General features: G+C 36.6%; 1 protein-coding gene across 2 annotated transcripts; it reads right to left on the bottom strand.

The window, feature by feature from the left end:
- Positions 1-544: 544 nt before the first annotated feature.
- On the bottom strand, positions 545-14,449 carry UBE2B (ubiquitin conjugating enzyme E2 B). 2 transcript variants are annotated; one of them, XM_081035932.1, is made up of 6 exons: positions 14,252-14,449; positions 11,640-11,720; positions 9,977-10,002; positions 6,051-6,140; positions 2,998-3,086; positions 545-1,855 (listed from the first exon to the last, which is right to left on the bottom strand). In XM_081035932.1, the coding sequence occupies exons 1-6, from the start codon at positions 14,293-14,295 to the stop codon at positions 1,727-1,729; spliced, it is 459 nt and encodes a 152-aa protein (XP_080892058.1). In that variant the 5' UTR covers positions 14,296-14,449; the 3' UTR covers positions 545-1,726. The 2 variants fall into 2 exon arrangements, with proteins under 2 accessions (XP_080892058.1, XP_080892059.1); XM_081035933.1 differs by having other exon boundaries at positions 2,998-3,059.
- Positions 14,450-15,544: the final 1,095 nt, after the last annotated feature.

Genomic DNA, 15,544 nt, shown 5'->3' with positions numbered 1-15,544 from the left:
AACAAGACGCGTCCTGTGGACAATTTCATTTACCTTTAATAGCTTTCCAACCACTGACTCTTCTATTCACATAAACAACCCCCACCTAACAGATTCCTTTGGGACTTTGCACTGTAATAAGAGGGGAGACTCCTGTTGCTACTGCATATTTAATTGAAGAGTCACTGGAGGAAATGTCTATAGAAAATGTTTTAGAACTGAATTTAAAAGCATAACGCCTTTAATATGACCAAAAAGTACCTTTAAATCATCTGTATTTTTTTAGGGGGAGCCATAATTCTAGTGAGTGAACTCTCATTTGTATTAAAAGTTCCCTAAGACCTTACCCCCATATTTGACAAAGAATAACTTTTAAAGGGAACCATCAGCACTTATCCTTCCAGTGTTTTTAAACTTTGCTTAATAAATAGAAGCTGTAGAGATTTACCACCTTACAGTCTTCCAATAGAGAAGAACCTGTTAGCTTGCTAAGCTAGTATGACTATGACGAGAAACTCCTAGGGTTACTGAAACGGTGTTTTAACTATTAGAAAGACTACACAGGTGGTTTAACAGAATTTACTTGTATATTTTCCATTTTCTATATTATTTGAAAGCATAGGATAACTTTGTATGAGCTTTCTACAATACTGTGTTTTAAATTTATCCAGTCAACTAAGTTAGATGCAGTATAACTTTTATACAATTTAGGAGATTAAAAATAAATCTCCACAAGATAAAGCAACTCAGCAGGCCCTGGTATTAAAACACTTTCCCAGAATAAACAGATATGCAATTGCATTCAAAGGCAGTTTTCAAATATTTAAATTAAACCAAGATTCCTTCCAAATATCTGTCTTGCTCAAACCAATGCCACTAATTCTTATTCATTGTTAATACTGGGGTATAGATTTTTGGTAAATGTTTATGGTCTTTCTTCATTATCAAAACTCTTTTAAAGTGCTATCAGGCAGCAAAATAAACTGTTATCAGCTCTCTGCTCACGGTAGAGGTGCAAACTGTGGAATCACAAAAGGTACAGTTTAACAGTAAGTAGTGCATGGAGAAACAGTAACTAACAAGTGTCCTAAGTACAGCTTTGGGTAGAATCAAACCAGTTATGTCTAATTGCTCAACTGAGACTAATAGAGGTGCATTCAAAATAAAGTTTGAGATTACAATTGGTGTTTGTAATCAAATTTGAAGAATTTCTTGATAAAACATAAATTTGTTCTTTTGAAATTGGAAATGAAACTATCAATTGATGGAGAGCTAGAGACTTATTAACCCCTCCTACATAGATAAGGAAATAAGTGACAAAGTCTCTTGCACTGAAGTTATGTATTTTAACAGCTTTACATGTAATATTCATATATAAAAAACTTTAAGTGCTTTTCTCCAATTTAAAAATCTAAAGAATTCAAAAATAAGGCATTCAATATTTGAAAAAAGTACAGATTTACAAAATGTGTATATTCTGTCATGAAAACTCCACACCAACATTATACACTTGGAAAAAAATACAAACAGGATATATTACAAATTTATGTAAGCAATAACTTAGTTCACACCATGCAATAAAAAGTACATTAATCAAGATACACAAGCTTTTGTAGGTTCTAAACTGAAGGACTTTTTTTTTCTGCAGAATCCTTAAAACCGGTGGCACTTAAAATTTGTTAGCCTTTCTACTGAGAGGTAAATTATACACAACAATGATGAAAAAGATTAACAGACCAGTTGTCTATTATGAATCATTCCAGCTTTGTTCAACAATGGCCGAAACTCTTTTCTCATATTCTCGTTTGTTTTCCTGATAAAGTTGTGCTGCCTGGCTATTGGCTGGACTGTTTGGATTCGGTTCATCCAGCAGAGACTGGAAGGGAAGAGAGAAGGAAAAAAGAGATTTGCAGAGTTATTCTTTTTTTTTTCTATTAGTCCAAACCTAGGATGTAAACAGAGTTATTCTTTATATTAACATAGGTTGTAAAGGAGCACAGAAGCTATAAAAAAACAACAGAAATTATCCAATAAAGAAATGGCAGAAATTAGTATCTCTTACATATTTTTAAGTCTAAATACTTTCAGAAATAGCTTGATACTACAAGTAAGTTTTCTCTGCTAGTGAACGTAATCTTCTAAAACAAATAGCTCTCAATTGCCTTAAGACTTCTAATTTAAAAGAAACTGAAAAAGAAGATTCATTAGCATACTAACACATTAAACCAGGAAATAAGCAGTTTGATTTGGTTAAAGTACCATACCTATAAATGCTTAACAACTAACATTTCCAAAGTTAAACTATTATTGTGGTTACTTGGCAAATGTCTGACAGTAAGGTGGGTAGTGATCTTGTTTCCTTTAATCTACCAGCCAGGAATGAAATAAAAAGGTTAAAAACAATGTTCACAAAGATGACCTCAATAAAAGCAGAAGTGTGATAGAAAAAGCTTTAAAAAGGTCACAAACCAAAATGTTACATGTGCTCTTCTCAAATCCACATAACTAAAACGTCCCTCACTCCACACGTTCACAAAACTCACTCAAGGTCAACTCTGAAATATTCTGCCAGAGTGCTTTGGCTATATAAATAGTGACACTACTTTCTTTTTTTGAAATGGAATTCCTTGGATGGGGCAACATCTTCAATGCTTCTCTGCACTTGGCAGTTTCTTGAGGTCCCTATGATTTTTCTAAGCAAGCATCTTTATTTGTTCTCAAGATTTTTCATTCCTCTCCACAACCTTTGGCTATGCTTCATGGGCATGAACAATACTTGACCTAGGAGAACACCTTACTGAACACCATACATGATCAGGAAAATGACTGTGTATGTGACCTAATGTGGTCGCCAGTGAGAAAGCAGACCAGTCGTCTGAAAATCATGGGTTTTTATCTGAACTCTGCCATTAGTTACCTGGCTGCTACGAAGGTAGGTTAGAGTTTGCTCACATGGTCTTTAGATTGCTAACGGAGCATGATTTTGAAAAATCATGATGTATCTTAACATACACTTACCTGAATTGATGTTAAGATAGAAGATACATCATATGTTGGACTCCATCGATTCTGAAGGATATCTAAACATATGCTACCATCAGCATACACTGTAAAGACAACACTGAAACTGGTTATATATATTAACTTTGTCAAATCTAACAGTTAAGGGAAATCTTTACCACAAACAGAATGCTTGGCCCAGTCAGAAGTTTTGAACATTAGAAAATAAGTAAATCCCCTCTTGTCTCACAGGAAAACCAGTCTTAAAATTAAGGTCTCTTATTTTGTACCTTTTTATCAGGAGGCTGAAGACTTTTTTTTTTAACACATGCCATATAACAAATCTGTTTAAATTCCGTATTTCTACATATTCTTAAATAAAGCTCTTTAAAGTTTATTTTTTCACACAGCAATTCCACTCCCAGAAATTATTCTAAAATGAATAATCACGGACATGCAAAGTTTTATATACAAATATTCATGGATATTTCCATTTTTTGTAAACACTTATATGTAAATATTTTTATTTGAAGTATATGCAGTTGCAAATATACTTGTAAGACTAAATGCCAAAATGTAAGTAGAGGATATCTGTAGGTACTAGGAGTATGAAGGTTCTTATCTTTATTTTCTTTACCTTTTCATGTATTTTATGATGTTTTTGCAATGACTATGCATTCCTTTTATAATTAAAAAATAAAACTCAAGTGATTAATATATTTTAGAAGTCTTTAACATTTGGGAGGCTTATTTCTTTTTGAACTGATTATATGAAAATACAAACAATGAACATAAATTTTTATCCACCTGCAAGACTATCAGTACAATAAATTTCCAGAAGTAGAATTGCTTGTGTTGACAAGGGGTAAATGCATTTAAATGTCATAGATACTGCCAAATTGTGGAAAGCTTCATGGAGCAAGCCAGATTACTCTACATAAAAAAAGAAGTAAGTGCAGTTTTGGAGAGAGCGGAGGCAAATTATACCTAAATACTGTCATTTCATGGGGCTCTATCCTCAGTCCACTTCCTTCTTACCCTTTACATACCCTCTGGGCAATGTTATTTTTACTCCAGTGGCCTCAATTTCTATCCATGTGCTAAGTACTTAGAATTGTTAGCTTTAGGATCAGATTCTAAGTCTCATCTTAAAAGGAGTATAGTCAACTACTTATTGTCTACCCCATAGGAACATCAAACTTAGTAAGCCCAAAGCAAAACCATCACCTCTGTAAAACCCATAAAAGTATAAAATGATTTTAAAGTTTTAAATTAGTAACGATTTTTGAGAAGAAACCAAAAAATTAACATCCATCAACTGACAAACATAAAATACAGTATATCCATTCAGCAATAAAAGGAAGTACAGATGCGGGCTTGCTAGCAGAAAGAAGTTAGTCACACAGAACTGCATATATTATAGGATTCCATTTATATGAAATGGCCAGAATAGGCAAATCTATAAAAGCAGAAAATAAATCAGTGGTTGCCTAGTGCTGGAGGGTTGGGAGAAATGGGGAGTGATTATTAACAGGCATGCGATTTTTGGGAGAGGCTGATAAAAATATCCCCAAATTGATTATGGTCATGGTTGCACCACTCAGTGAATATACAAAAAACTACTGAACTGCATAATTTAAATGGTGACTAGCATGGTATGTGAAGTATATTTCAATTAAGATGTTTAAACAAAAAAGTAAATAGAAAGTTAACTAATAAAAAAGTACTGATAACAGAAAAAGGGGAAACCATGTTATTAATATGAAAGGATGAAAAATAACCTAATACACTGTTCCCCTATAAATTAGTTAAGGTTGAGAATCTTACACCTATACACATATATCTCCTGCACAATCTACAGTAAATCCCACCTTGATTTACAGAGCCCCATTATTACAATTTGGGTTCACTGAATACCAAGTCTAAGCCAGATAAAGCTACAGTGGAATAAATAGTAAGTGTCTTGGGAATTTCCCCATAACAGAAACAAAAAGTAAAAGTAAATCTGTCCTGGCTTAAAAAAAAAGGTAACTGGAAGGAAAACTCAATTAAATGTATTATTGAAGTCACACTGATTCTAGACACATAAACACCTCTCCTTTGAGTAGAAAGCTCTGTCTGCCTATCGCCAGCGTATGCAGTCTGCAGTATTAGTCAGATATACTCAAGAGGATCTCTGAAAATGTTACTCCTGAAAGTAGGTTAACTGATGGGGAAAACAGCACTTAAATGAGCAAAGGTTTCAAAAAGGAAAGACAGCTCAAATATTTTGGAAAATAAGTCCTTTACACAGCTATTTATAATCCAGGAATATAAATATTTATAGAATAGAATATTATAGAATAGCAAAAAATATTATAAAGTATTATAGAACAGCAAAAAGTCAAGGAAGAGCCAATTTAATTACAAAAGGGTCACTCAGCAATCATTTATAAAAAATAGTAAAAAAAAAAAAACTTCTAAAAGGGAAAATAGGAACGAGAGAACAAAATGAAAAACTTACTTTCAAAAACCTTAAAAAAAAAAATTTGACCCAGTAATCCCACTCCTAAAAACTTATTTTAAAGAAATATTCATAGGTATTTGAAAAGATTTATTTTCAAGAATGTTAAGTGCTTTTCATCACCAACTGGACACACACTAATTAGATTATGGTAATTTCATATTTACAGAACATTTTGCAGCCATTAAGAATGATACAAGAGTATTTAATAAGGGAAAATGTTCATAGCATATAAAAAAATTAACTACATATAACATGATACCAAGTTTGTACAATCATTTATTTGTATTTTTTAAAAGCTAAATTGTAAGCGAGAACATTATTTTTGGTATCTTTCATATTTTTACAAATAGATATTACTTTTAAATCAGAAGTTATTAAAACAAAACAATGTTACCTGAAATTTGGAACCTTGGTAAGATTCCAGACTACAAAAACGTGGCTAACAGTGACATAAAAACAACAACTACAAGTGGGTCCTAAGAGTGAGAAGTATGGGGCAAGATCTAAAAGGAAGGACATTTTTTTCCCCCTCTAACATTGCAAAGTCTAATAAATTGCTACTTACCATTTGGATGAAACATTTTGGATAAAAACCTAACAGTTGGCGGTTTATTTGGATATTCTTCAGAAAATTCTATTACTAGTTTAAAAGTACCTAGATAGAAAACAAACCAAAATAATTATAGTAAAGGCAAGCAAAACTTTTTAATCTCTTCATCAATCAATTCCCAATACAACATTGGTTTTTGTACAATCACACAAAAATGAATGTCAACTTTGACTTAGCATATTAAACATAGTAATATACTTCAATTTACGTTAGACTGTTAACACGCAGCACTGGCAAGCACTTGGGGAAATCATACTTTCACGTACTATGGGTGAAAATGATAACTGTCATATTTTTAAAAGGCAATTTGGGCCCTAGCTACTAAAACTTAAAATGCATATTTGGGGAATTACGGATAGTTTATTATAGCTTAGAAAGGGGTGCCCAGAAGATTTTGAGAGAGGGTGACTACTACATGGCAAAGGATTAGAGGCATGGGTGCTAATATGAAAGGTCTATTCTGTCCCCATACCATCCCTTCACTTAGATAGGCCAAGAATCAGCAAGCATTAGTGTAACTGGCTACTATTGTTGGTTATAGACCAACATAGTACATTTTGGTCAGTCTATATTAGTATTTTATGGTCAATAAAGACACAGACATTTTAAAAATATGCATTTGTAACAAAGTCAATCTGTTCATACCAAACAAAAAAGTTACGAACTCTCAACTCCAACTCCACTCTGCAGAAATAACATTACTGGTTTTGGGTTTGTCTTTTTAGAGCCCTTTAATTTTGAGGTTAACTCACCTAAGGATGGAGAGAACTCTAACTACAACCCCTTGGACATACAGTAAATTGAGACTTATTTCTAACAAAGTCAGTAAAAGTTTAAACCACTCCAGATCTGTACAGGATGCTTTCCTTATTTTACCAATGCAGTTATAAACTGAAAATACATTTTAAAAAATAATCTAAAAACAAAACCCTTGGTGAATCTAAATTATAAATTCCTGATTTCAGTTTACCAAGATTAGAGGTAAAATATTTTATATTCTTCACCGGTCATATATTTGGTATACAAAAACTCTTCTTTACTTTTTTTGTTATTTGGAAATTTGGGATTAGGGAAGCCAAAGATATAATCAAAATCAAAGGTGGTATCCATTTCATATTTTGATATATTAATAGAGGTACTATTAAATGTACAATTAGTGGACACAGCCTCATACGTAATTATTTTTATGTATTATAAAATAAAAATACGTATTATACGTATTTTTACGTATTTTTAAAGCTTATATTTTAATTTTTTTTTTTTTTTTTGAGAGCCCACTGGCCCATGTGGGAATCGAACCGGCAGCCTTCAGAGTTAGGAGCATGGAGCTCTAACCGCCTGCGCCACCAGGCCGGCCCATATTTTAATATTTTTAATTACAAAAATGTACCATGTTTTTACAGGCAAACACAAATTCGAAACAGCTATTTTTAAGTTTTGGGTTTTTTTTTTCCTATATTATGGGGTCCCAAGACCCCTTTTACACTCCTACCCCCAATCACCACCAAGCTTCCAATGTGAAATCACTGAACGTGAAGCTGGGAAGAGATGCATGCAACAGCATACCATTTTATGATATCTCCACCAAAAATAAAAACTTTCATTTTAAAATATTGGGTGTCTAATAACTAGCTTGTAAAAATTCCCCAAATTTTTAACAATCTGTGCTCACAAATTGGTATAAGCTGCCTCCAGCACACCACTGGCTGTAACAATTGACATGTTGTATTAGAAATTTTCTATACTCAGAATATCTTAAAATATGTATCATTAATAACTATAAACTCATTCATTACACATTAATCCAAGTAAAATTTATTGAAAAAATAGCTATATTTCCCCCAAGTTAGTGAGAAGTGAAGCACTGTTCTACATTTGTGCAATTCTCTTTAATGACTGGCTTAACAAAAGACAGCTGGAGTCTCTTAGCTACTTCTGCATTCCATCTGTTGCAATATGCTGTTTTGGTGGAGGCACACGAAGAAAATCAAGCATCACACAAACATGTAAATGAAAAAGGAGTATTTTCATAGTCTTTTCAGATAACTACAGATATTTTTTGGTATTATACCAAAGAAATGATAGGTTTTTAAAGGTTAGCTGCAATGCAGAATCTGAAACCATATAAACCTTCTGCATCAGTTACATTAAAAGCTATTGCACATTGCATAAATCTTTTATCAATCTATAATTTTCTATTATACATCGGTCATTTGGAAAATATTGGTTCACTGTTATACAAACCTTCTAAATGTCACCATATTCCATTATATACCATCAAAAAATATCACATCAGAAGTCTTAGAAGTCTTGGGAAGCCATCATTTTTATCAGCAGCAACAAATACTGTCAGGGGCTTTCCTTGACCTAACAGCTCACTTTTGAGAATGTCTGCCAAGTACCCAAATCTAAACAATCATAGTTTGTCTGTCAGTTATTCTTTCAAGTAAAAAATGTTCCATAAAAAAAGCAGTAGTTCAAGTTGCAACTCAAACAACTGCAGAAGTGCTTTTCCTCCAATCATCACACTTTGGCACGTAAGAGAAGTGCCATATGCATACCTCCCACTTCATCACACAGAATATTAAAAAGGTATATACTCAAGGGTCACAATTTAATAATTAATTTCTACTTTTTCATCAGACATTTGTTAAGTGAAACTCTGCATCTTTTAAAATGCAAAGAATATGAGTATTAGTACAGTTTGGTGCCACAGTCTTGATTTATGCCAAGATGCTGAACTGCTTAGGTCCAGTTTGGGTCACTAATGCTTTTGTACCATCAGTGCAAATGTCAATACAGCGAAAACGGCAAATAGTGTCGTAGTACTGGTATGAAGACAGTTTTAATCACATGGAACTCTGGAAAAGGTCTCAGAGACCTTAAGGGGTTTATGGACCAATTTTGAAAACTCCCTGGTATAGACTAAAAAGCCCAAGTATTTAAGTGCTTCTCTTTTTTATCCTGACCTAGAGGTAACCACCGATAATAGTGTGTTACATAACGCTTTTCACACACACACACACACACTTGCATGTATGTACTTACTAAAAATGTGACACTACGATATACATTATTCTGCGATGTTGTCATGTCCAGATCTACCTTATTCCTTAATAGGTACACAATATTCCACAGCTATATTATAATTTGCTAACCATTTCCCATATTGGGCATTCAGGGTATCTCCTTAAAAATAGTGCTGCAATCAGTATGTTTGTACAAATAGCCTTGAAGGGTTAATGCTGAAGACATTTTGAAACAAACTGGTTTAACAATTTTTTTTTTTAAAAAAACATGCTGTAATTAGGGAAAAACTAAATACATGGTTAAAATCAATTTGAGAAGCTCAATTATAAATACATATTAGAACTAGGTTTCCATTTTCATGGCTCTTGGTGAACATACTGAATTTAAGATGCAAAAGATTATGCAGAATACTATTTATGGATGTTGAATGCTAGCTGTATGTGATGCTACAAGTAGCTAGCTACCTATATTTAAGAACAATATCAGCTCACCATCCTGTCAATATAGATAAAAAGTTAATAAAAAGCATGATCACTCATTCTCCTGGTGTTTATCTCAGAGACATCACTAGCATGCTACAAGGCCATCAAAATTTGTAACTATTCTCAACATAGATCTTATCATCTACGGTTACAGCTCTACAACTAAATAATCAAAGTAACAGAGTAACTGGCAACAGAGATGATCAACCTGATATAGGAAGAAAGTCCTTTGTAAATTACAACTTAGTAGCATTTAGTTTTAATTTTACCTATTAACAACAGAAAATAATTTTAAGTAGATACATTGGTGTTACAACTTTCTACTGAAAAAAACCTAATACTATAGAAAACATAATGAGAATGACTTACCGTCTTCAAAGGGTGTCCCTTCTGGTCTGAAAACAAGAAGATTTCTGGTTAAAAACAGTTTTTCGGCGGGTGGGAGATGAGGGTAAAGGGGGATCAATTATATGGTGATGGAAGGAGAACTGACTCTGGGTGGTGAACAAACAATGGGATTTATAGATGATGTAATACAGAATTGTACACCTGAAATCTATGTAATTTCACTAACAATTGTCACCCCAATAAATTTTTTAAAAAGTGTAAACCCCCCCCCAAAAAAAAAAAAAAAACGTTTTTCATTCATTCTGCTTTTTCCTGATTTTCAAGAGTGGAAAGGATAAACTCACACAGAGAAAGAGTGGCTCCTTCTGATGATTTCTGGAGTCTTTAAGATGTTGTTAGTTTAGTATCACCTTAGCCCTAGATTTTTATAGAAGTATAAAGGGTAACTTTCATTTTCTAAGTTTTCCTTTTAGGTGGTTTTATCAAAAAACCAAAACCAAAAAATAAAGCCATTATTTTAGCACAAAAAAAATTCAGTTCATAAATAACAACCAATCATTTTGTAAATATATGTGTTAACAGAATGTCCCATTTTGAATTTACATCAGTAAAATGGAAATCAATACCCTTTAAGATAATTATGACACCAAAGCAAAGTTTTCTGCTTTTCAACAGAGCATTATCTCTTAGTCAAACTGGATAGACATTAACTGAAATCACCAAGAAAGCCAGTTTCTTTTGCTCCAATCTTTTCCTTGCCTCCGAATCCCAATTTCGTTTTTCCTAAGCAGCAGCATGAAATTTAGTCATTACTTGCAAGGCATATTCAGGATCTCAGAGAGGCACGCTAACAGCCTGAATTTAATATAATCACTTTACTTTAGAAGGGTGAACTACGCTAATTTTTTTCACTAGTTTTTAAAGGTAGACTCATAACTGATTCAGTGGCAACTCAGAATTCTGTTTACAAAAGTATTACCGTGTAAAGTTTTAGTGCAAAACCCTAGTTTAACAAGAGTGAAAGAAAAACGATCACGTTTGAGAAAGCCAAAGAAAAAGCATAAGGAAAATTTAAATTACAGATGCATATATGCAATATACTATCTATAATATGTAAAATGTAAGACTGCCTTCTCACAAGGCTCCATTCTGCTACAGCTATATCCCATTTTATCGTGCTTCACAGATGTTGCCTTTTTACAAATTAAATCAAGGCCCTCCACCAGCAAAAAAAAAAAATTACGACTGGCTTTATTGTGATGGTCTGGAACCAAACCCGCAATATTGCCTGTATTTCACACTGGGCTGTGAAACATTTTTCATTTAAATTCTTGCCACAGTGTAAGTTCTCAAATTTTTGGTTCCCAGCCTTTTTATAGTTCCAGTGGAATGAAAGCATAAACATTTGCTTGGTACATTTTGTACAAAATAATTTATCTTTTCTCCTTTAGTATCAAATGGTATTTTAATCAGTAAAGCCAAAGTCATCATAAAATCATATGTATCAACACCAAAGCACAAATAAATTTTATGAAACTGCCAAAACTCTTATCAAAATGATTTTTCTAATTTACTTTGCAGTTTCTGTAAGATCCCCATTTCACCTTCGCCTCTCTTCCTAGTTGTTACACTTTTTTTCTTACAGAATCATCACACCTACCAATCGTTATATCCTTCAACTCACCCAAATATAACTGCATTCCACTGCATGATGTTGTTTTCAGATGGTGCGCCACTGACACCCACAGGTGGGTCCTCTTGCAATCTAGAACCCCAGGTAGTAATTTTACAAGTTGAACATTAAGGCCAGGAAAAAAAGACCAAACAGAACACCTATACACCATTTACTTTGAAACACAAACTAAAACCATTTTCTTGTCCTTGTGTTGAGCTGGAATAAACCATGTATCTTAAAAAAACGAAAACACGACCAGGTATACACTTATCTACAAATTATCTAAAATTCCAAAGGGCTTGGGAGTATCCCTCTTCAAATACCATCAAGATTAAGGTATCTCTTCAAGAACTAATGTATACAGGCTTCCCTCAAAAAAAAAATTAAAAACCTCAACTGCAAGAAGTATTTTCACAGAACATCAATTTTGCTGCTGTATGAGTCCTAACCATAGCTATTTGTGCAACATGGCCACCAAACCTCCTCCCACCCCCCAAAAACCAAAAACCTCAGTGCAAACTAGGGTTTTCGGGCAGGAATTCCCGTCCCGTTCTCGTGATTTTTTCCCCGCTTTCCCATTCCCGAATCCCAAGAAAAGTTGGTCAGGAAATCGGGGAGATGGGCTCCTTGAACCCAGTAACACCCACAATGGGAAATAAACGTACTATTCACAATATATCTTAAGACATTTTTCCTATTTATCGCTAACGTTTCCGGGCGGGAATTCCCGCCTGTTCTCGGGAACTCTTTTTCTTTTTGCTTTTCTGTTCCAATCCCAAGAAAAGTTGGTCAGGAAATCAGGAAAATCGGCTCCTTGAACCCAGGTGGTTGGTAGTATCCGCCATCACTTTGTGGAAACAGTTCATCGTGAGAACAGAAAACAGTTTATATCTCGGAATTTGGGAACGAAAAAAACTCCTGAGAACGGGCGAAATCCTAGTGTAAACACTAAACTATTAAAAACACATCCAATTTAATTAGGAAACTAATTTTAGGCAGGAGAATTACTTTGTACAATTTGCTTCGATTGGCAATGGCTTTTAAAGTAATCAAAGTTTCATTTAAGTTTTCCTATCAGTCCCTGTGTTAGAGGTTCGGCACTAACATTATATTTACCTCTCAGATCCGGAGACTCAATACAAAGCTACTACCATCCAACATTTGTCGTAGTTAAATTCGCGTAACCTGGAGACCCTTGGAAAACTAGCAAAAGTGCCATGTGTTCAACTCAGAATAAAGCAGAGAAGCACAGTAAGAAAACCAGGGTAACAATGGACACAAACGAAGTTTTATTATTTGAATTTCATTCATGAGAGTTAATCTGAAATCTACTGATTTCAAGCTTCAGAAGATGCACGAAATAGGGCATCTCCTTTTAAAGACTGTTTTCTCAGTAAAAAATAAATGCTACATTATATGTATTACACATGCAGTGATTGTCATGTAGTAGAATACTTTGAAATTAGTCTTCATAAAAATGGTTATTTTTAGTGAACCTCAAGTAGATTAGGCCACGACGAAAAAGCCTTAGAGGAATTAGGCTGCTGATGCCCACCAAAGGTTAAGAAAAGTCACAAATATGTTCAATGATAAATTGGCCAAAGCCCAAGACAATAGCTTCCAAATGCCTCACCTACGACGTTATAATTGTGAAGTTGAGAGGTTACTTCCTGAGCGGCTCATCTAAAATTTTATACTAGATATTTTATCTCAATCAAGGAAGGTCTCCCATGAAAAACACTTAAACTGTGCACAGGATCGCAGTGCTAAGTTTTCTCAGTCATTTTTTTCCCCCGTACCTCCAATTATTCAATCAAATTGGGAAAAAAAAAAAAATCACTTCCTTCTCACTAACCCCCTCTCTTCTCAACAAAACCCTGTTTTACAAAAGGAGGCCCAGGGAGTATCAGGTTAACGCCAGTCTCAGGGAAGGCATTTTTCCAGACTTTGGAGGCTATAGATAGGGCTTTATACCCCAGGCCACGGAGCTGAGTTCCAGCAGGCACTGGCAGCCGGTGCTGCCAGCTCCAGTCCCAGGTTTCTCGGCCAGTTCTCAAGGTCCTTTCAGGCGGGCGGCGGAGAGTCGGGTTTCGGAGGATGGGTTAACCACCTCCGGATCTCGCGCTGCAGACCCCACCCTCACTGCAGAACGAACGGGGGGGGGGCTTTTCGCCCCAACCCTGTCCCTCCGAGGAGACCGCAGGACCATCGAACAAAGCTGACTGGTGCAGCAAGCAGGGGAAAAAAGCTTCCCCAAGAGCTCGCTTTGGGGAGACAAGGAGGGGGCGCCGCCGGGTGCAGGGGTGGGGGTGGGGGGTGCGGTTTGAACTCTAGGGCGAGACGTCGGGCAGCTGGCCCGAGCGGGCAGCGGGGATCCCACAGCCATCTTTTTACTTTTGGGGGGGAGGGGGTATCGAAATGTCTTACGTCAGAGGAGTGAGCAAGCGAAGATGTGGAAGTGCGAACGGTGGGGGGGGGGGGGTAGAACTGGCCTCCGTCGGTCCCGCGGGGCCTACCGTCGGCCCTCTTAGGACCGAGAGAGGACGGTGTCCCGATCCCCACCCTGCAGGCCCGTAGGGCTGGGGAGGAGCCATCATCCTGGCGAAGGTGGAGGGTCTTACCGCTTGAAATCCCGCATAAGCCTCCTCCGGGCCGGGGTCGACATGCTCCCCAGCTGCCCCGCGGTCAGTCTGAAAGAAATGAGTCCCGCGCAGCCCCCCCACCCCCCGGCGCGGCGGCCGAATCACTGCGGGTCACCGCCGCCGCCGAGGCTGCACAAACAACCCTGCAATGACGTCTCCCTCCGCCACCTCCAGATCCCTCCGCCCTCCGCCTCTACCACAGAATGAGGGGTGGAGGAGGAGGAGATGGGCCGCGGGAGAGCGCCTGCGGTAGCCTTTCAGCAGGACCCCATCCATTGTGGCTGCTTGAACTAATCGAAAAATTAGTCTTCTCTGTGCTCAGGCTGAAAGTTGTGAATTAAGAGACACAGAAACCGAAACACTACCCTGTCTCTCCCCCTTTCACTAATTTAGGCCCGACCGGGTGGGGAGAGAGGGACTCTAGCGAGGTCGGAGATTTCAGGGAAAGGAGGAGGGATGACGTAAAACCACGTGACCGCTGGCGGAGTTGTCAACAATCCACCCCTGAGGGGGAGGGGGCGAAGTCTCTAGAACCACGTGTCCCTATGACGCGATTAGAACGGATCCCTTGAGAGTGTCTCCTGGATCTGAGTCTCAGCCAGGTCAATGAAGCAGGTTGTTAAATTGACTGAGCTGAGGGCGGGCATATACCTTTATCAGTTTTCCATCTGTTTCGTCCTATGAACAGGGAGGGCAATCGAAGAGGTCGTGATGCTTAAGCAAAGCTTGTTTTGCTTAAGTCTTTAAAACTGAGCCGAAAATAATTTGGATTTAAAATCCCTTCTGGTTGGCTCAATGGCTTATCAAATCTGGTACATGAAGAAAGAGTGATGGGGGCCTTCATTTTTTTCTAAGTGCAGGATTGAATGCTGAGGCCCATACGAAGTAAAATCCCCTGAAATACTTCCTTAGGGCCACGCAATAGCGTGTATGTATGTACATTGCAGTGGGGTTTCCAGGGTTGGAAAGTCTGGGCAAAGATAACAGAACGGTGTAGATTGTCCAAGGTTTATTCCCACTCCCTATGGAATTAAGAACTTTGTTTTTCCTTTATGGGCCTGGGCTCATATGAGGATGTGTCCAAGTCCATGGATTTGGCTAGGATGGGGTACCATTGTATTTGTCAATAAATGTGGGGATAGGGTCTCCAGAGAGCACATCCATGGAAGGTTGGTTGTCAAAGAAACCTAAAGATATGATTCAGATCTTGGGGTGGGGTGGGGTCAATATACCGTTTCCCCGAAAATAAGACCTAGCCAGACAGTGAGTTCT

Source organism: Rhinolophus hipposideros (assembly GCF_964194185.1).
Source record: "Rhinolophus hipposideros genome assembly, chromosome: 23".
Classification (NCBI taxonomy): Eukaryota; Metazoa; Chordata; class Mammalia; order Chiroptera; family Rhinolophidae; genus Rhinolophus; species Rhinolophus hipposideros.
This window is presented reverse-complemented; position numbering and strand designations above follow the sequence as displayed.

Bases quoted from the DNA above. Each gene is read 5' to 3' on its own strand.
- UBE2B (XM_081035932.1), bottom strand. From the start codon at position 14,295: ATGTCGACCCCGGCCCGGAGGAGGCTTATGCGGGATTTCAAGCG. The intron at 11,721-14,251 runs GTAAGACCCTCC...CTGGGGTTCTAG, and splicing joins CTTATGCGGGATTTCAAGCG to ATTGCAAGAGGACCCACCTG. The intron at 6,141-9,976 runs GTAAGTCATTCT...TTTTCTATCTAG, and splicing joins AGGGACACCCTTTGAAGACG to GTACTTTTAAACTAGTAATA.